General features: G+C 32.4%; 1 protein-coding gene across 1 annotated transcript in view; it reads right to left on the bottom strand.

Moving 5' to 3' along the window:
• The window catches only part of LOC111691409, a 103,601-nt gene extending 91,155 nt beyond the window's left edge, over positions 1-12,446 (bottom strand). Inside the window, exon 1 of the mRNA XM_023454184.1 lies at positions 12,325-12,446. Within this exon, the coding sequence (XP_023309952.1) occupies positions 12,325-12,446 (122 nt within the window). The remainder of the gene's footprint in view (positions 1-12,324) is intronic.
• Positions 12,447-23,610: the final 11,164 nt, after the last annotated feature.

The raw sequence follows: 23,610 nt of genomic DNA, 5'->3' as shown, positions 1-23,610 counted from the left end.
TCCTACCAATTTTCAGTTTTATGTGAATTATTGTAACCTTGAATGTTATTTTTACCAGGTTATATTTTTTTAAGATATTACAAAGTTAATATACAGGTACAATGAATTGTACATGGAATAACAGTCGATTTGTGACGTCATAATAATGTGATCTGGCCAAACTTACCTTAGTCCGAAATTTGATAGTAACCGAGATAGAGGGTGTCAAATCAATATGAATGAAAAACTAAAACTCTGCAGAAACACAACAGTAATCTAAATTCTAACAGTAATTAAATGACAAGTTTGACATAAACCCGTTTTTCAATGTCTGTTTTTATTTGCAGGATTACTTTGATAAAGTGCATCTACAGTTTAAGTCACATAGAATCTTTTAAATACAAATATCTCGAGAATGGTAGTTCCTAGCGACATTTAGAAGGTATACCGTTTTGATGTAAAACTGATGGAAAAAGAGATGTTGCTATTAGAAAATAAGATACAGTGTGTGGCAAAATAATTGTGAACTACAAAAGTTCAAAGAGACGGTATAAGTGGCGCTCTCTAGTATGTATGCCAAAATTATGAAGAAATTGAAATTTTTCATGTCAAAAAACCTATGGATATCAAATTTCGTTTAAATAGATCAATTACTTGGAAGGTTATTTAAATAAATTGAAAATAAAATTTTGATTTTGACAGTTTTTGCTCAGTTATCAACTTTTGAACTAAGATGTTTATAATAATAATCATAATAATTATTATTATGATTATTATTATGGTTATTAAGTAATTTACTTTATTGACTAGTTATTTGGCTTCAATATTAAATAATAAGCTTAAAAATTGATGCGTTCAACTCGTAGAATGTTTCTGTTCATCGTTTGTATTCGCTTCAATTTATTCGTCTGACGGTGTAGACCAAAGCCCTTCGCAGACGGAGGGTCGAGCTTTGGTACTTTCCGTCAATTAAAGTACGGAACGGAGTTCTCATAAAGTAAATTAGTTAAACGGAGGGTGGAGCGAGACTATAAAATAAAAATCTTCTTGGCGAGGTCATTTTGATTAAAATTAAGCCATGGTTTTATTTACGTTCAACGCCAGCGGTATTCTGTGAGCTCTTAACAGGATATTATATTTGTGTAGCTTAATAGTAATTATTTTTTCACAATCGTACGGTTCAAGTTCATAATTGTTATAGTTTTATTGTACTTTTGAAGACTTAATTAAGTGAAAAAACAACAATATTTAATAAGAGTCAAGTATTTTACAGGAGAAAAATATTACTAAAATAAATATTCATTAAGAAGTTTTTATATGATAAAAAACATATAACTGTACTGAAGAGTGTCTACATAAGTTTGTTGTACTTGCGTTCTAAAAAACTTTAATGTTTTTAGAACATTGCTTTACACCGCCCGCTCTGTTAATTGCAGTTATTAAAGAGATGAAAAAATATGTATATTTATGCAAAATCTTTGGAATCATATTGATTTATTTGACATCTAGGATTGTGAGAGTAATTTCTTACATTTAGGTTCATAAAAATTATATTAGATGTTTTAGAGATATGATGCATAATCCGAAACAGCTTTTTCAATTTATAAATATCAGGAGAATGTCATTCAATTCTATAAATTATATTGACACAGTGGTATTCAGGTCAGGACATAACTAACTCTATTCTGTGTTTGTTGTTTCCAGTCCCATAATAATGACTATATAACCAATTATTGAAGAAACTGTTGTTCGAAATACTAGATTAGATACATTATTTTTTACTTCTTAATAAACCTTTCTTTTAGTAGAATAATTTTGTTTGGAATAAACTTTATTTTCTTCACGTTTACGATTAAGTTTTGATAAAATTAAAACAATAAGATTTGCCGGCTGTGGTTGGTGTAATTTTTCACGAGATTCTAGTCAGCCGATCAGCGATCGCATTATCTGGAGAGTAGACGTAACGGTTTGTCGTTGTTCATTGTAAACGAATCATTAATACTGATGTCGGAAGATCTTTAGTTGACAGTACCAATCGTGCAATGTTGGGTTGCCTAAGCTTGGCGGTCAAGTGACTAGTAATCATTTATGGTTAAGGTTCTGTATTTACACAGATATAGTTTTTGATAAGACAAATGTTTAATAAACTTGCTGAAGTTGGTGCGAGAGGGTCTTTACTCCGTTTCAGTTGTATCTTTCAAACAGACTATTCGGTCAATATTCTTCTGATTTTTTGGTAATTTCAGAAGTTCAGCAAGGGTCGCACTTAGGCCCTTTATTATTTATAACATCGATATATGATATTGTGACTAAATGTTTTGAGATTTTTAATGAATGTTGATGATTTTAAAGTTTTTCATTTTGTGTATTATAAGAATATTAAATACTGTATGAAAAATTATATACAATTTCTAAGGAATATCGCCATAAAATTATTAATTTAAAAACTTTATAATTCCATCGTAAGCAACAAGAAATAAAAAATTCCATTGTGAGCCCGCAAATATCAACTGTTACTTGAAACTTTGTTTAAATTACTTTTAGGTAACTGCTTAGGCGTTGTTATTTTTATTTATATAACTTGTAAATTTCTCCTTTTTTCCTCTTTAATTTTTTCTCGATTATCTGAAAATGATATTTTTTCAATATTACCTACTCATATCTTGTCTTATCACTTATCACTATGTACTTAAGAAATAATTATCTGGGTTTGTCCTGTTTATTCTACATTCCACTATATGGATGTCTCTTGAACTGTTTCACAAATTATGAAAGTAAAGTATAGTGAAAAATAAACAATGTGAGGTGAGGCTAATTAAATAGCAATTTACATAATAGAAAATTAAATTATGTGTTACTGAAAATGGTGAACATTTTGAATGGTATAAATAAAAGTTTTTGAACATTACAAATAAATTACATTTTTAACAAAAATTAATTATGTTTGAATTGATGTTCTAATAAAATAATTATCATATGAAAACAAAAAATATACGAGAAAGGAAAAAACTGAAAAATCTTTCTACCACTCCTGTACTGGATACATAGGTATAATGAGTTATTTTCTGCCGTTTTTTTAACACTTTGTCTTCTCATAATGTCGTAACTACACTTAATAACCCTGTATGGTCGCATATTAGAGAAACAAGTTACTGACACAGTTAACGACATTTTGAAGACATCAAGAAGCGCTAGTATACTTTTTACTATTTTATTTTGCGAATTCATATATCATACCGATATATGTATAGTGTTCTTCAAAAGCACTACAACATATGCGAAACTTTCCTGAATTTCACAAAATCGAGACATTTTGAAAAAAATCAAATTAAGAAAAAAGTGGGAACATAGTCTTACATTTAGTAGTAATTTAAATAATTACATATTAAGCAAGCATTAATTTAAAGCAAGCAAGCATTAATTTAAATATTTAAATATTAAGTAAGTATTTCGTATTTTTTCTTGTGAAAGTCGGATGACATGATTTTTGAATGTTTGTGCATCAGAACGAAATTTTTAGCAGCAGCTGTAAATACAATAGATTATAAGACCGCAATAACAAACAAAATTCCTTAATTGGTCAACAGAGTGAGACACTTGCTATGGTGTTTCATTGTAATTAAATCGGATTAAATCCAGTGTACTGTGGAACTACATTTAAGCAACTAAGGTCTATTGTCCAATATTAACACTGCCAACTTATCAACACAATAATAAACCTGGCAAATTTTTTAATTAAATGTAAAGAATCTTGCAATAAAAGGGTCATCATTCCTCCTCTACAAAATTCCAATGTTTCGTGCTGTACATTCTTGTGTACTTGATGCTTTTAGAATCCTTTAATCAATAAATTTCTCCAGTAAATCAGTCAGAGGAGCAATGAAAAGTTATAATTCTCTTCCATCCGACATTCCAGTTTTCAGGTAGTATTATTACTATATTATATCCATTGTATGAAAATGATTTTATTCTGACCATCCTGGGCGTGTCTAAGTTGAGGAAGGACTCAAACGGATCATATATGTAAAATTCAATTAACAGGATTCTAAGTCCTTCTTCTGTAGTGAACATGCTCCCAACCTCGGTTTTCAGATTAATTAAAGAGATAAGTCCTTTGCCGCTGCTATTTCTGCATGAGAAGTTTGAATTAGGAGAGCACACATCAGCGCACATGCTACATGCCAAGTTGGGTGTATTTACTTTTTCAGATAAATCACGGAGGACGTACGGTATTAGATCATAGATCAGCACCTTGTAACAACTATTCAGGGCTAATAAATTACTCTTGCAAGCCGACATTGCTAAGTGACGTTTTATCCATGTTAAATGGAATTGTAAACATAAATAAGTTGAAAGAGAATATTACAATTTATACATCACAAATACCGCATGTCTCTTAAAAAACTCCTTAAGGTATTCCATATTCCACCTATTTTATAAAAAGGAAAAAAAAATATGTTAGAGATTCCAACGACACTTACATTACAGAAGTGTCATTTTTTTTAATCACACAAGGTCTCTTCTACTAGAAATGTTGAGAACTTCTTGGAGCACTAACAATTTGTCATGCACATTAAAAGTTTTCCAACATTCCGTGTAGCATGCTAGAACACAATTTAATATTAACATTTATGTTAAATTTTTTAATAAGTAATATCCTGCACTTGAACATAATGGATCCATAAAAAAGGTCAACGCTTCTAATTTCGTTTGTTTCAATCAGTTTATTTTCAATATCGTTGATCATCGTCGTCAGACGGATGTAATATACAGGCTGTTACAAATTCATAATCAATGGCATAATAAATTTTTATATGTAACGTTTCGTCTCTCCTGGACCATCATCAACTTCATTTTTTTAAATATGACCCTGGAAATTTTATTACATTTTTTCAAGCTTTCATGACCCCCAATACTGTACTGCTTCAGTTCGAACCAGATCAGACGTTTTGTCTCGAAAAAATAATCTTCAATGTAGAAAGTGACGCAAGGTTCTTCTTGGAATTAACCGCATTCGACACCCGACATAGAAAGACGTTGGCGGAAAATTTCCAGGTACATTCCTGTCGCGGTAAATTGTTACAGTTGTACCTATAACAGAACTTTATTGGCTTATCCTTTTCGTGGAATTCTATCACAACAAATATCGTACGGATTATACGACGTGTTTTATAAAAGTTTTGCTTTGCTATAAATTTTGTGATATTCACATTTAGTATGGAAACACATTGTAATTATAATATTGCACACAAAATTCTTCACCAATAGCAGCAATATAAACAACAGGGTAAGGAAAACTAACAAATCACTATAATAAATTGACAATAATTTAATAACTCAACTACGATCGAAATTTTGCGGAGAGATCATAGTTTGAGAAACAATAAAAACAACAGACAATCACAAACGGACATCGTTCACAGCGATAACAGCAAAAGGGACTATGTTGCCGGAGAGATATAAAAAATTAAAAACATGACAAATTGTATCTTACTATCATATTTTTGCATAACATAAAGTCTTATTATTATTTCCTTTATTTTGCAAGTTCTGACATTTTTTATTTATTTTGATCAATACTGTCCCTTATTAATGAAACTTATACTGCGGACGCCCCGTATAATATTTTAAATAAAATCTTCGTTACTAAAAATTGCTACGAAACCATTAAATTCAAGGCCTGTTGGGTTATTATTTAACGCCCATTTGGTGGCAGCTTTACTTTCGGTGGTGCGTTAATTGAGAGCGTCCCACCGCATAACAAAAGAGTGACGTAACTTCCGTTATCTTGTGTTGATCTGTCGGAAGTCAGGATCTTCACTAATCTACAGGTTCCCACACACATTAAGGGTTGCGTCGGCCAACCCCTCTCACACGACAGAAACCCTAGACTACCAACATGCAATCCCGATATTTATTATTGAGTCTTTGATTAGATTACTGATTTTGGCACGATGGCAATGGGAAAGTCGGTGGTAGATTTAATTTGGGAAGATACTAAAGAATACTGACAAACATTAAGGCATGTTATTTACTTATAGGTTTGTTTTATTTTATATAAGGAGTATTTTACATAAAGATATACATACAGGGTGATTCACAACTTATCCAAAAAAATTTGGGAATAGATGCGGCATGAGAAATGGAGTCAATGTTGTAAAAAAATTTTTTGTAAAATCCTTATAGTTTCCAAGAAAAAAATTATTGAAGTTATAGCACATTAAACCACTACATAGCTGGACAACTGTAGTCTCTAGCGTCATTCGCAATACGCGTGGAGAGCCATGTGACTCCTAATACTGAAATCCGTCGTTGCGGTAGTTTTTACCTGTTATCTGTGGTATTTACATCAGTTNAACCACTACATAGCTGGACAACTGTAGTCTCTAGCGTCATTCGCAATACGCGTGGAGAGCCATGTGACTCCTAATACTGAAATCCGTCGTTGCGGTAGTTTTTACCTGTTATCTGTGGTATTTACATAAGTTTTTTAGTAGTTAATGTCAAAAATGGATTGCGTGTATAGCAACTCAGAGTTGATGGATATCGTTTTAATTTATGGTGAAGACAACATTTGTATTATGATGAAGTATTTGTGTTATGGTGAAGCAAGACATCATTTGTGTTAGTTCGTAGAAAGTGAGTAAGACGGACCCAAATGTGTTTACACGTGAGTGGATAAAATTTTGAACAATTGCTGTTACAGCATCGGGTTTGTCAAATGATTTTATTATTTAAAAACACAAATTAATTTTATTAATAATTAATAAAGGCAAAAGCATTTGAATTTGCCAATATAAAATAGGTGCGATAAAATTCTATTTACATATTTCTTTCCTTGCGGAAGTTTTTGTCCGATTTTATCACGCCGCCATACCGGTCTCATTGTGCGAGGTCAGGTTTTACAGTAGACCAGTATCCAGTGCCGTGCAGAAGTGTATTTTTAAATCAATTTCGAACTGACCTGTTTGATTTTTTCTTTACAAAATTGTATTTGTAAGGGTCCCCTGTACTTCCAGAATTTTTTTGGATAAGTTCTGAATCACCCTGTATATATTGGGAACAATAAAATCTATACAGGGTGTCCCGTTTATACTGGGAGGGTGAGTTTCTCTTGAAAAAATAGTAGGGGGTAGTATGATGTTTTTTGTTACGTTTTCGAGATACAGAATGTTAAAGTCGTTACATTAAAGAGAATATTTATTAATTATCTTTAAATCGGATAAAAATAAAAATGCCAAAATTTGTACAAGAATAAATGTCAACTTTGTCTTAAAAAATACGTGCAAACCATGTTATTTCCAATAGCAGTGGATGGGGAAAGTTTGAGTGGTATAATTCAAGCAAAAATATGTTAAAAGTCAAAATTTCTTAATCATTCTAACGGTTTTATAAACCCTGAAGGGTAATACAAAAAAGGTATACTTAGTAGTTGAAAATGAACAGGATATTTATTTTTTTTTTTCAGAAAAATGAATGTAAAGCTTTTTGCTCATAAAAAACTACAGAAGTAAATTTAAAAGTATTAACATCAAAAAGTATGTATTCAGTATAATTTGACAACACAATTTTCAATTGGCACAAGATATCAAAAAAATTGAATTGTAAATACACGCAAAAAATTTTATAATTATTTATATACACGCAAAGAAATATTCTTGATGCCCATATACCATAATGTTATACCAAGTAAAACCTCTTCCATCAAGAAAACGTATATATTATTCTTGATTTAAGTAGCAGGGTGATTACGTTATAGTGTCATTAATTTTAACCACGTATTCGGAAGGCTTAATAAAGACAGAAAATCGAAAAAAAAATACTCCACCTACTAAAGCATAAGCAAATTACCAAATGTTGAAGCGAAAAAGCTGATTTCCCTAGTCGCCTTGAATTTTATAATTGGTTTCAAAACCAACAAAGTGCTATAGATCGATGAGTGCTGTTTTAGCCATGCCGACATTTTAAATAGGAAGATACCATACTACTCTTTGAAAACCATAAGTCACTAGGTATACGTACTACAAACTGAATAATTAATTGAATTGATTAACATCTCATATTCAATTATAAAACATTCGAAAACAATTATTATCCTTTATTAACAAATAAATAATACTTGTTAATATTTAAAATGTAAAAAAAATATCTTATTATATCACTATGTAATAAAAACACGGTAGAAATTAGGTTAGTGACCGAATAATGCGGTACACTCTTGATAAACCTTCATGGATCAGCGGTCAGCAGCGATCCAAAAACAGGTTTAAATAATGATTTGAAAATAATATTTTTTCCAATGTAAAAATGCATTTTAAATTTTTTTTATCGCGTATTTGTATTCGACAAATAATAAAAAAATATATTCAGCAAAATCATGACAAGTTTTGGTTTTCCTGAATTCTTAAAAATTTACATTTTTTTATTCTAGCAGTCAGTTAAGATTATCTTGTTGTTTAAAGATTGAGAAAAAAATACAGAAAGTTGCAATTGACAAATAAATAAATAAATAAAGTAGCTACATATTTGAATAAATAAATCAGAAAATGTTGAAAGTACCCGCTATTTTCTATGTAAAAGGCTATCGCCGAATAAATGATTCCATTATCTAAACTTTCCGTTTTCCTAAACTCCAATATCTTATAAAACAAGTTTTGACAGTTTCACAATTCGTGCCCATATACCTTGTCTTCAATGAGTCCCCAAAAAATGTTGTCTGGAAAACGGAATGTTAGTGAGAAAAACAATATGTAAACTACCTACCCTCCCTATTTTTGCAAGTTCAATTAACTTATCTCCCAGTTTTTTCTTTAAGTTTAAAGGGGAGCCATGTATATAGATAAACTATGAACTACCTACTTTACGTACAAAGACTTCGGTTAAAATTAGCCTTCTGCATGTATCACTGAATAAGTTATGAGTTATGTGCAGAATATCATGAGACACATTTTCAAATTCAGATCGCCATTAGCATAGCCATGCCTTGTTCAAACTTTGAAACTCAGTGAGACAGAATAAGAGGACTTGGTAACTTACCCCTACAATTATTATATTCCTAAACTTTGTTCTATTCTTCACCGCGATTGTTGGAGCCAGCGGGTGGTTTTTTGATATGTTTTGTGCGTTCTCCATTATGCTTCTGTAAAATTTGTTTCCAATGTTCGAACTGAATCGATAAAATGTCCCAACAAAGAAACCAAATGAATAGATTGGGAAAATATGGTTTCGGTATTACAGTAAGTTCTTTTATAGACTTAAAATTTAAATAGGCTGGTACAAGTCAGTATAGTTAATTTACATAAATATGGATCAAAAATGCTGCTCATATGCAGCGAATAAATAGAATAAATAAATAAATAAAATATGCAATATACACGGTGTTCTAGAAAAAGAAGCCACACAAAAAATAAGATCTACTAATAATGGACCTACATTTTTGTTTTTGATATATACAAAAATTTAATGTAGATGATTTTTGTTGTGTTAAAATGTAGTTTTTTTTATTTTTTGACCATCTGTTAGAGGTTAATAGCTAGGATATTTTCTTGTGACATATTATGACATAATTATTTTGAGGTATCTGTATCAAATTTTATCTCATTACATTGTTTTCTGGAAAAGGTGTAGTTAAAATTTAATTAGAAAAATTATATTTGACGCCCTTATTACAAAAATAAAAGACATAAAATTTAAAAAATTTAATTCTATATAAAAATCAGTAAAAGCAATTGTAACGATAGTCGGAAAGCAATAATGAAATCAAATCTGCTATTTAGATAATTTCTGTGACCTACAATTATAAAAATATAACAAATATCTTACAATTAGTATCAAAAATCTGTTTCTCAAATTGTGTGGGTATAGCATTTGAAAAGAAATTTTTGTAAATGTATAAAAGCCTTTTTGAATCATCTTTCACTTTAATCTTTGATATAGTGTAGGTATGTTTAAAGACATCAGGGAAATGTATTTAAATTAATAACAATCAATCACAATTATTTTATTTGCTACCACAATCATGATTCCATTCTAAAAAGTTGTAAATATTCTAGGGGCATGTGCTTCATTAGTTATACAGTGTACTGGCCATTGAGTGACCCACAGGACACTTCATAACCACCTTTCAATAATACCAAATCGCAGCTTATACCCAATTTGAATGCAACTAAAAAAACGAACAATACCGACAAAAAACTGCGGAAACTATATGAATATTATTTGTCCATACCCCCTAAACATCCGAATAAATATTTATCGACTGCCACTCGAAAAATACAAAACACATACAAATAGGATTAGGTCAAGTTACAATGTGGCCACATCGTGACGTAATTTACAATGGAATTATTAAACTAGGGGAGGGTTTCGCTCATATTCTGGGCCCTATGTCCCTACTGAGTATGGTCGTAGGTGAGTCCGCACCCCTCGACGCTTATCTGGTACGTCGATCTTCAGTTGTCTGCTGCAATGCCAACTGCGGATGTACGTTTTTAAACTTTATTAGGCCTTTGTCATGTTTTACTGTAGCTGAATTGTTCATTGTTCTCTGACTTTATTCAGGAGTTATGTAGTCTAGCGTATTGCTAGTAAAAGCTACTGCGACATGTATTTGTCCGTCTTTTTCTAACGCTTGACTATAAGCTGTGAAACATTTTTGTCTGGTTAACGAAATACGATTATATTTCAAAAAGGTATTTTGGACAGAGATGTTTCACGTTGTATACTCAATAAACTTTATTTTTCGGCAATATTGAGTTCCTCTATTACATTTTTAGTTAATGAAATTCAGGTTGTTGATTGATAGTTCCTGAAATTGACCAGAGACTAAATCGTAAGAAACTAAATATGTACCTGTTTTATAAAAAAGATATTTTACGGGTTATCTCTGAATTGCATGTACCACCTAGCCACTTACCTATACAGGGTGTCCAGGAAATAGTACGTAATATCTCGGATTACAAGAACATATAATTTTTTTTTCATTCGGGTCAACCCAATGGAGTTGCTCATTAATTGATAGGGAAAAGCCATGTTATTTGAAGCTATTAATGCTATTAATGCTAATTAATGCTGCTATTAATGTATTTAACTGAACGATAACTACTTTGAGGGGGTTTCAGGGGCAAAACGCCCTCAACAATCTTGACTCCCTCAAAAAATATATAGACTCCTTTTTCATTTTTATTTTTAAGACTTTATATTTTTTTAAGAGGAAAAGGTATACTTCTTTATTATCGACACTATAAACCTTTCTTAAGATAAACGCGTTTAATAATAAAGATGCTATTTGTCAAATGTGTGTAATAAATAAATGAAAACAACAAATGCGTTTATCCCGAAAACAGTTCATTGTGTCGATATCACTACACATAGTAGGTACATAAAAAAGTACGAAAATCTCAAGAATGTTGATAAAAACTAAAAAGTAGGTCTGTACATTTTTTTGAGAACTACCAAGGGCACCGCAAAACAACCTTTCTTCATATAGCGATTCATAAAACGATTTAAGATTTCTTATTTGATCTTTATTTCACCTTTATTTATTTGAGTTTATTATATTACGGACACATGAAAAAAATGATATGTATATAGGGCGTTATTTTTGACCACTCTACAAAATTATTAAAGTCTTACTAAAAAATTCCATTCTAATATTTGGAGGAGTGATTATATTCATAAAATAAGGAAAAAAGTAAAGTTTTTACAACACAACTTATTAGTAACCAGCAACTTCATCAGCAACTAATCAAGAAGAAGGCAAAGGTCTCACTCATCTTAGCCGTCTGGCTAATTATCTGATTCAAGGCAAAACATGGGGATTAAAGCCTAAAATTATGTAGAGGAGATAGAGATTACTGTAGTTAGACTCACTATGCGTCGTTGATATTGTAGACTAAGATGCAACAGTGGATTGCTACAGCTGGTACGGTGCGAAGATTGTTTGGTAGTATTGAGAACTAGAATAAGAATTACACCCGCAGTGGATATGGAAACCTTACTTAATTTGATACCTCTTCATTTTGATAATGGGAGAGGCTAGCTTAGGTTTTTTACATTTATGCAGACCTAGAATATAACAGAATAAATAATTTAATAGTATTATTTGTAGACTTCCTTGGCAATTGTCAATGAACAAAATCTGGGCTGGTTGCCACGTTGTTGGTTTAGACTCCTTAGAATTATGAAAAACTTATCGCTTGCTTTTTCAGAAGAAACTCTAATGTTAGAGAGTCCTCTGCTTGATATTTATATTTGTAGTCATCTCGATTCTTCTGGATTACTAACATATTGATTCCATTGGTATATATTTCCTCTTATACTAAAGTATTGACAATGTCTTGTTACTGGACTAGGTGCTGATGAGATTCAGAGCGCAGATCTCTTGTGTAAACGCTGTTCTTTAGGGTGTTGTTTGGTTTTTTCTTGAAAAGGTCATCTGGGAACGACAAAGTACCGTTTTCTTCCATCTTCACGGTGAAGCTTGTCCGGATGTATTCCACTGATGTGGTTAAGGAATGTTGTTATATCCATGGGGTTAGATAATAAATGTATTGTCAACATATCTGAACCAATACTTTATATTTAAAGTTGCTGACTACAGAGATTTCTTCTCTAAGGCTTCCATGTAGACTTTTGCCAAAGCTAATGACAAGGGTGAATCTGGCTGCTTCTTCAGTTGGTTCATAAAACTAGTCCCTAAAGGAGAAGTTCCGTCGAGTGCTTAGTTTAAACAAACCTATTTCATTTTCATCCCTGTCTTTTTGATGAAGTTCTTCCAAAGCATCCTTAGTTGGTATTTTCCTGAATACCGATGTTACGTCAATATTCACTAAAGAAGCTTTAACTGCAAATCTGACAGTAGAACAGATCCAACTGTTTTAAGATTTATTACATGATTTTAATACAATAATTTCAAACAACAAGCAAAATATCTTGAAGTAAGCAAATATATTGTTATATGAAATTCAAAGGTTGAGAATTGGACACATTTGCAGCACACATAGTTAACCAGTGAAAGCTACTAATCCACCATTTTGTGTTTCTTGCAATAGTCATTTAACATATTTTTTCAGAATAACTCAATATGTCGAGGCACATCATTAATCAGGCACACAAAAAAGTCCATACCCATAGATCTGACATATCATTTCCGACGTATTTTGATGAGCTGAAACAGATACTGTACCAAAATTAATGCACGACCAGTTAATCTCTTGTAAAATCTATATTTAGGGTAAAAACGGACCCAAAAATTGCTTAATCATAGTCCAAAATTTTATTCTGCTTTACATAATATCTGACATATACCGGCCAGTATCTTGTAAAATCTATATTTAGGGTGAAAAATGGATCTAAAAATCGCCCAATTTAACCAAAGAACGGGTTTTCGCTTTCCTTGGACTAACGAGATTATGGTTAATCTTTGTTTCTAGAGTATCTAACTCTTTTGTTTTCAAATGATCTGCGAAGAGGATGTCTTTTTCCTTTTTTTCGTCTTTAGTTTCCGATATATCCCCTTTATATATATTTAGACTTTTTGTGTGCCGTTAATGCCCTAGTTACTAGATATCTCCGCATCTGTCAAACTTTTTCTTTAAAAATTAATTTCTCAAATTTTGTAATTCTTAGATATAAGAAATATTTAATAAAGTGACCCTCAAATTTCACCTAGAATCCGAAAAGGCAATAATACATATAAGTATAGGGTGTCCCATTTAAAATAAGGAACTTCCGTTATAACCGAAAGCGTTATTATAGGAACAAAATTATTATATTTAAAAAGAGCACACCCGAAAATCCTACTGTGCCAATTTTCAAAATTGAAATCGAGATAGGTTCTGAAATAATCTAATAGGACATTCGTTGTCAGCCACCCCATATATATTTTTTTTATCATATAATTTCCTGTCCAAAAAATTAAAAGAACAAGAAATTTTCTTGTGTTTTTTGAAGAATTGTATCTTTGTGAAAAAAGAACATTACCTATGAAAGTTCCAAGGATCTTTTGACACAAAATTTTTATAAGCTCTGCTTATCGCGTAAATTTTTTGGTGGCAAGGGTCTACGGGCTGGAGTTTTTTTTTTTCATTTAAACTAATACTTACTAGACCAGGGTCGATAATTTTTGAAACCAAAAAAAATTATAGTAAGATGAAACCCATTGAAAAAGAAAGAGAATATAAGAGAAATGAAAGGAAATAATTTACGGGCGATGAGGTCGCGAAGGGGAAGGGGGCGAGTTTTTAAGAGTAAAAAACCGTTTCCCTTGAGTTCCGGAATAACTACAAGTTTTATGGAAAAAAGTTAAATGGCAAAGTTGTAAGTAATAAAAAGATCTACAACTTTTGTATTTACATTTTTTTCACATAACCTCAAAATTTATGTGAAAAATTCAAATAACCAAGTTTTTGGTTTTTTATTTTTCTTTTACATAAAAAAAAAAATTCACGAAATTTGGTGAAAACTTACCTATTTATGTCCCAAACACGCTGTAATTTTTTTTATTTGAAATATCTTTTTTTTACCTTATTTTTACTTAATATCCAAAAAGCAACCTAATTTTCAATCGAAAATTCTCATGTCACAATATCTGCTTTTTTAAAAACGTCGGTGGGCTTTTTCTTCGTTGAAATCTCTACTTTCTGGTGGTGTAAAATAAAATATACATTACTATGGTAAGTTTTCTCAGGAAATGCAAAGAAACGAAAAAAACTAGAATCCGAAAAATTTTTTTTTAATCATTATGTACAATTTTGAGCTGTTTATTAAAATTTACACTTTAATTACTCGATAAACGTAAGATTCCATGTTACATTGATAAACAAAAAAATTACAAGTCGAAATATACTATTATAATTAACAACCAAATAAGTTAATAAAGTTAATATTTAATAAGACATCTACAATAATTTGAATTTTCTGAGAAAATTTACCATAGTAATGTATATTTATTTTACACCATCAAAAAGTAGAGCTTTCAACGAAGAAAAAGTACACCGACGTTTTTAAAAAAACAGATATTTTGACGTGAGAATTTTCGATTGAAAATTAGGGTGCTCATTCGATATAAAGAAAAAATAAGGTGAAAAAATAAATATTTCAAATCAAAAAAATTACAGAGTGTTTGGGACATAAATAGGTAAGTTTTCACCAAATTCAAATTTCACCAGGAGTTTTATTTCATATTGTATTCTACATTTTATAGTACTTATATGGATTCGGACCGGAGCAGGTGCGAATGTAGTTATTTCTTGTGTGGATCTTTGAGCAGTGTTATCTTTTATTGTTGGCTGCGAAATATTTTATTTGTGGACTTTACTATTTTTTAAATGAAAGGAAAAAACATTAACAGAGTAAGTATTACAATTTGCTAGGCATAGTTGTATTTAGTACTAAATTCAAGTAAATAATAGGTATTAAAATAAATATATAGGTATTGTATCTGATTATTTGAAAATAAAAATTACATATAGTGCAGCGATTTGAAGAGACTAGTTATGGAACAGCCTGTATGTGCATTGCATTAATAGAATATCATATTAATTAAAATGGCTAAATATTAGGAGCCAAAGAGTGCGTTTTATATAATTATATTATTGGCATCAAAATGAGCACTACCTTCGCAATCGAGTTTTTTTGTGTGTGCCGGTGTTATTTATATGACACTAAAATGTAAAATAAATTATGACCAACATAAAAAAAAAAACATAAAACACACCCCAGAAATGAGACAACCCCCAAATCCAAAAGCCAAAGGCTTGTGAGGAAGGGGGCTACACTTGAAAAAACGCGGACATTCTCAATGTATGTTTGTAATGTATTATATTGTTAAACAGACGCAGAATACAAATTAAAATAAATAAATATTATGATCTACCAGATAAATACTATTATTTTATAAAGGAGGAGCATCAGGTATTAAAAATTAAATAAAAAAAGCAGTTGTTTCATTGGCTGACCTTCAGTAAAACTCATGCAATTTGAAATAAATAATCTCGACAGGCCGACTGTGTTATCCACGCCTCGCAAATACTAAATAAAATTTGGGCGTACCTCGATTGTAACCATCCATTAGAAACTATTCCCCGAAGAGATATAATTGTAGTAATGTAATGTTAAACGTGTCTACAAAAGGGGTGACGCTTCACATACGGGGTCGCGTGCAACGATACCAATTTATCACCTACGATACACTATTAGTCTGGAAGCATATGTCGAAATGTCGAACCGAAATTTAATTTATTGCACATACTCGATCTAACGCAGCTCCGTCTCGCTCTCGCCCTCTAAGCTTTCATTCAGAAAAGAGACAGGTAAACGTGATGTATGGAAATCCGTCGTGAATAAATTAAAAATTATTTAAATGTGTTGATCGTTCTATTCGTCGTTCACGCTTGGTGGAGTCGAGGCTACCATTTAGAGGGCATTGTAGCTGTTTAAGTACTTCTATTTATTTAAATTAGTGATAGGCAGGGGTGAATAAATTGAATATCAATATCAGTCGAATAAAAATTGTATTCGGTGGTGCCGACGGAACTATATTTCGATATTAGGCAGCTCTTATTTTTCACAAATATTTGTTTTGCATATTTCTAGAAAAGAAGAAATTCAGAGGAGACTAAAAGAAGAAAATACAATGGTTTTTGGTTGAAATTATCAAATCACTATTCCTTAAAAGAAAATAAAAATACGTATTATTATTACTTTGCTTTCAGCTGGTACATTTCGAAATTAATGTACCTACCACTCTGTACTAAGCTGGCACCGCGTTGCCGACAAATCTTGTCTTCTGAGATTGCAGTTTCAATGTTCTTTAATGTTGTAAGTTCAATTTTAAAATGAAATCCATGTATCTTCCTACAGATCGCAAAGTTATTGTCAATATCAATTTTTTTTTGTGACGCGTGTTAGTTTTTGCGTTTTACAGTTTCACCACTTTTTAAAGAACGATAAACATTTCTGGCAGGCACTTTTGTCAAAAAAGGCATATTTCCGCGTCATCACTCATCGACATATGCGCATTTCGTGCTCGAATTCCCTTATACACGATGTTTATCATACAAAGTTCTTGATCTTAAATTTTTAATAGGTTGATCAATATTAACACTTAAATATGATTCCAGTTTTAGAAACACTCTGGAATAAATAAAATGTGAAAATGATAAGTTTGTCAATTGCACGCCTATAACATGAAAGGAAACGCTTAAGCTGGAAACTGAATCCGAGAATATTGAGTGATATTATGCAGCGCTAGTCGTATCTCTTTTTGTATACGATAAGCAAGGCAAGGACAGAAATGGGCGCTTGTAACAATAAAATTATTTTACGAAATTGAACATCGTGGTTTTATTTATTTATTAAACTTACTGGTAGATTGATTTCAGTAAAATATATATGTAAATACTCTATTTTTAAATATTTTTTTGTGCTGCCGCACTAGAAAATGTTTGTTGCCGATCACTTTTTAGCTAGGAAATAGCGTTGTTGCTGGTCTAGATCGGAAATGATGCAAGAACTCGGTAAAGTGACATAGGAGCTCACTAATTAACTTTACGGAGTTTTTACGTAAAAACTTGCATGAAAAACTAAGTAGGTATGTATCACAATTGTATATTGTGTAATTGTGCTTTTTCGATATTAAGTAAAAATAAGGTGAAAAAATAAATATTTCAAATCAAAAAAATTACAGCGTGTTTGGGACATAAATAGGCACGTTTTCACCAAGTTTTGTGAAAAAAAAATTTTTTTTTTGTAAAAGAAATTAAAAAACCAAAAACTTGGTTCTTTGGATTTTTCACATAAATTTTGAGGTTATGTGAAAAAAGTGTAAATACAAAAGTTGTAGATCTTTTTATTACCTACAACTTTGCTATTTAATTTTTTCCCATAAGACTTGTAGTTTTTCTGGAAATCAAGGGAAACCGTTTTTTACCCTTAAAAACTCACCCCCTTCCCCTTCCCGACCTCAGATCGCCCATAAATTATTTTTCCTTTAATTTGTGTAATATTCCCTTTCTTTTCCAATGGGTTTCATCCTACTATAATTTTTTTTGGTTTCAAAAATTATCGACCCTGGTCTATATGCCTAAATCGGTGAAAAATGAATTTGACTTTCTATAATGTGGTGTAAAAAAATACAGGATGTTCCTTTTGAATTTAAAAATTTTTGTCGGTTTTAAGTTTCAAAATTTAACTTAAAAAATGGTTCTATTGATATAATTTTCTTCAGGTCATTTTTATAGTGGAAGCATTGTCGCGAAACGCTAGCCGTGGTTTCAATTTCGTATGACGACCTAGCCCCACGTTGGGCGCCATGTTGCGGTCGTGTTGGGTTGGCTTTAGGGATGGTAGCTTTCTGGAGTAGTCCCAGCTGGTGAGACCGGCCAGCTTCTCCCCTGAGCATTATCAACGGGTTAAATACCCGTATGATGGGATATGAAGGACCAGGTAGCCCAGGGTTCCTCTTCACCTCCGGTGCTAGCGCGCTAGGCGCTGTCTCGGCGGCTAGAGGGCTTCCTGGTACCTCTGTCGTCTCCCTCATGATGAACGGTCCTGCGGTTATTATCGAGGGGAGGTGAGACTTCCTGTCCTCCGACATCGCTCTGAGTTCGACTATACTCAAGAGGAGATTCCGAGATCTAGTTTGTTTGTTGTTCGACCAAACAGGCCGTCGGAGCACTACACTTATAAGAGTTTCCACTTAGGACTTGGAAACTGGTTCGGGTTTTTATATCACCCTGTATGCACTGGTTCGGGACTAAGCTCTAAGCCTGTCTGAAAATCACTCTCTTTTTCATTTTTCACTACTATTCACTGAGCACGGCCTCTTTGGAGTGCCGGCGTGTATTCTTAAAGGCTGACCGGGAGCGTTGGAGCTCGAGATCTTTTATTTTTTGTTTATTGAGAAAAGAATAAAAATATATCTCGTTTATTAAAAATAATACTGATAGTACAGAATGAATAAATGCGTTTCTTGCATACAAAGGTTGCTCGGAGCTCACTGGGCACTGTGTCCTGGCTGAAGAACTGCATTTGCCGCCAGTTCGTGTTCGATAGCCGGCAGGGCGAATCTCAGTTGAACCACTGCGGCGTGGTTGAGTCCAGGAACACCTCGACTTGGCCCGCGACGTTGAGAATTTGCCTTGGTCTCGGTCGCTCGGCCGTGGTTGGCGATCTGAAATAAAAAATTCAAAAGGGGGCGAAAATTTTATTTCCTTCGTCCTTCGTCGGCGGTTGTAGGGAGACTGCGGTGCAGGCCGCGGTTGTCGTCCACTGTCACCAGGGTGGCTACGCCGACTTGATGTCATCTTTGCGACATTAGGAAATTCAAATGATGGGTGACAATTTTCAGAAGATCGGCGGGTGTGGTGAACGTCTGGATATCTTCGTATAATGTGTTGAACGTCTTGCATGTTGTGGAAGACCGTTCGACGCGGTTGGGGAGTTTCAGGTATGTTTTCGAAACATACCTGAAACGCGTATTTTTCTGTTTTTGTTAAACCTTCTTCTCCTGGTTGGAGGGTTGCTTGGGCATGCTATGGCAGCCTGCGTTTAATGTTTTGGCATGAAAAATCCGAGGATTGGGTGGTTCGTTGGTAGATTCAAAACATGGGCGAAATCTGAAGTATCCAATCCTACGACATTATTTTGTCCATAATATAATAATATGTAAGGTATTCCGTTTAAAATAACGATGTTGACAGCTACTTCTGGTATAAACTGGAAGTGTTACAACGATGACATTATTTTATTTAAAGAGAGCACCCGAAAACCCCAAAGCCTAAATTTTCAGAATTGAAATCGAAGTAATCTCTGAAATATTCTAATGAGCCATCACCGTAAGACAGCCTGTATATTATCAATAATAATAATAACATGGTTAGAAAAAATCGCAAAGTTGCAAAAAACGGTTTTTCTAAAATAACTAAAAAAATATAGCACCGATAGAAAAATTTTAAATGAGAAAGTTGTAGGTTTTAAAAAGATCTATCGACTGATTTTTTGTAAGTATCGATTGCTTTGTTACTTTTCGAGATATATCGAAAAAACCGTTAAAAATCTTCTCTTTTCTCTTCTTCTATAACTCGTTTACATTTACGTGTCCATATTTGATATTTACTGCAAGCATANAAACTTTATTATTATGGTATTTCTAGCAATATATTGTGCTGGTTTTGTAATTACTTACACGGTAGAGAACAATATACTAGATTAAATACAGGTTCCTCGATACTAACATCACCTTATAGATCAGTTGGTTCTGGTGTTCCTCAGGGATCGATATTAGGACCACTTTTATTTAACATGTTTACTGCAGATTTGTCGAGAATTCCTTTGAATTGTAAACTAAATATGTACGCTGACGATCTACAACTCCTTTATAGTTTTAAGCCTTCTAATTTAAATATTGCCACAGCAGTTATTAATAATGACTTACAATTAATTCATGACTGGACCATAAAAAATACTTTGTTAGTTAATGCTAATAAAAGTCAAAACATTCTATTTGGAACATCAACTCAATTGCGAGGTCTGGATAACTTTCCCGTTTTAATTAACAATGAAAATATTCCTGCAGTCAATGTTGTTAAAAATCTTGGCCTGACTTTTGATTCATCGTTGACTTTTTCGAATCATGTAACCGTTATCTGTAAGAAAGCTTTTCTATCATTAAAACAGTTGCAATGCTTTAAAAAGTATCTAAATCCTCAGACCAAAATTTTACTTACTGAATCTTTAGTCTTATCTCATTTGAATTATGTTGATGTTATATATGGCCCCTGCCTTTCTCAAGAAAATAAACACCGTTTGCAAAAAATACAGAATTGTTGCGTCCGTTTCATTGCGATTGTCCCCCAGTTTAGTCACATAACTCCATACTTACGTTCCTTCAATTTGTTGAGCATGTCTGAGAGGAGACTTATTCATTTTGCCAGTTTTATACTCAATATTTTAAAAAATAACAAACCTATATATTTATGTGATAAAATAAAATGGAGATCTGAAACACATAATAAAAATTTGAGATCACTGAATAGCAAAGCGTGTCTTCCTTCACATAAAACTGAAAAATTTAAAAATTCATTTTCGTATTTAGCTTCTTATGTTATTAATAATTTACTCCTCCGTATCACAATTTGTCAGTGACAACCGTTAAACATATGTTAAAAAATAATATACTTTTTTCTGACTTGGTACTTTTTGATGTATGTAGGTTTTAACTATATCCAATTGTGTTTTGTATTCATTATTGTCCTTTTTTATTGCTTATTTATTGTATTTGTTTGTTTTTAACCTGTTCTCATTGACACAGAAGGTGTTGTAAATCAACTTTGTTGATACACCTTCCTTTTGTAAAAATGTTGTTTATACTTCTTTTTTGCAATAAATGTATTATTATTATTATTATTAATTAAAAAACATACCCAAAAAAGTGCAACTTATTCAAAGTCATTTTTAGATCCTTAAAATTAATAAAATCGTCAACATTTTCTAACAGCATGATAATATAACTCTTTACGAAGAAAATAAACCGAAAATCGTTACTGTAGGGCTATCCGCTGAGAAGATCTAGCCAATTTTCGAGAGCGCCTTTTTTTCAAAAAATCGATATATCTCGAAAAATAATTAATATTTTTAAATTTTTCAAAAATGTACTTTTTTGGCTTGCCGCGGGCTATGCTTGCAGTAAATAGCAAATATGGGCACGTAAATGTAAACGAGTTATAGAAGAAGAGAAAAGAGAAGATTTTTAACGGTTTTTTCGATATATCTCGAAAAGTAACAAAGCAATCGATACTTTCAAAAAATCAGTCGATAGATCTTTTTAAAACCTACAACTTTCTCATTTAAAATTTTTCAATCCGTGCTATATTTTTTTAGTTATTTTAGAAAAACCGTTTTTTTCAACTTTGCGATTTTTTTTAACTATGTTCGCCATATTGGATCGAGTTTAAAGAACAAGAAACTCAATTTAAAATTTAATTTTCTATACGGTCATATTTTTTTTGTCCAGGTAATAATTTCTGTAAGCATTTCTCTATAATGCTTGGACTAAATGGAATGAGATCATATGCAAGAGTTGAACAAGAAAATATAATGCTTTAAAATATTTAAAACACTGTCAAAAATGCATTTAAGGTGAAATGATGAGTATTTATTCTGCGTTTTTTTTTTCAAATCTTTGGTTAGGCAAAGATATTTCATGAGCACAACTTTTGTCAGACTCTCTTGACTCACGGATTAGTTTAATTATTAACTTTTTAATGTTGTCTTCTGGCAAAATCCTCGAAATACCGAGAAAAAACTATGACTCATCATCGTCATCATAATTTTATTTTTATAAGGTCTGTGTTTGTTTCTATGACCTCCAACAATGACGAATTTTGGTCATGCAAATTGTGCGGTTAATTTGTTACAGTACTTACTACTTTCTAATCACGTTGTATCAAGCGGTAGTGATGCGACAATAATTCGACCTGCGAGATGACGGCACCGAGATAAAGCTTTTTACCGCCGAATGCTTTCAGGATTTAGGCAGGGCTGCGTCACGCAGCGACCGGTGAATTAGCGGCGGCCACGTGCGGGCCGTGTGGGTCACGTGACCCGCTGCCGCTTTGACGGGTAACGTCGCGCTCGACGGCGCGGCTCCGTGAACGATGGACGGGCTGATGGGCCGGTGGCGTAGCCGTAAATTTCGTCTTGTGCCTTCTGCCAGGTGTTGTCTGCGAGGGGAAGAGCCGATGAGTCGCTAATATTGGATTAAGGGTTAGGCGGTTAATGGGCGTGAGATTTTTGTTACCGGTTTTGGTAATCGGCGGCGTATTTTATAATGATTTTTTACGCACTATGTTAAGTTCGAATAGATGCACTGACTTATAAATAAATCAAATTCAGATTAGATCAAAATCAGATTCTTCATTATCATCAGTAGGCACCAGTCGTGCAATGTTGGGTTGCCTAAGCTGGGCGGTCACATGACTTGGTAAACATTTATGAAGCGTTTATTTCTATCTTCGCTTGTCGTGTACAAAATGAGAGACATTCAGCTGCCGCATAGTTTCTTTTTTCGATTTGTCAGTTTTCAACTTAGGTGTTTCCTTTCGTGTCATATGTGTGCAAGAGGGAAAACATATTATTTTCACATGTAATGTTAGATATTCCAGTGTGTTAGTGGCCAATCTGTTAATAACTATCGTAGTCGTAAACGAACGATCAAGAACGTTCAAGATCAAGAACGTTGTATGATAAACGTTTGTTTATCAGGGAACTTAAGCGTGAAACAATGATAAGTGCGTGAATGATGCCCCAGAAATATGCAGTTCTTTGACAAAATAGTCTTTATCTTATAGTCTTTATGCAATTCACAGATTTTAAATGAACTTTAAAGAGAAGCAGTAGAACAAGAAAATTTGCCTAGATTACTTATAACGAAATCGAAAAAATAAGCTAATACTCATAGAAAATAACGCCAAGGTTTGAAAAGATTTAAATATCAACAACACATGAGAAGCATTTTTAGAAGGACTTTCTGAGGCATTAAAACACCTTCTGGGAAAGGATGATGATTAATATTTACACATATACACATTTACACATACAGGGTCGGAAAGTCCCCAAGGTTCATCGGCC

This window comes from Anoplophora glabripennis, unplaced genomic scaffold (genome assembly GCF_000390285.2).
Source record: "Anoplophora glabripennis isolate ALB-LARVAE unplaced genomic scaffold, Agla_2.0 scaffold213, whole genome shotgun sequence".
Lineage (NCBI taxonomy): Eukaryota > Metazoa > Arthropoda > Insecta > Coleoptera > Cerambycidae > Anoplophora > Anoplophora glabripennis.
This window is presented reverse-complemented; position numbering and strand designations above follow the sequence as displayed.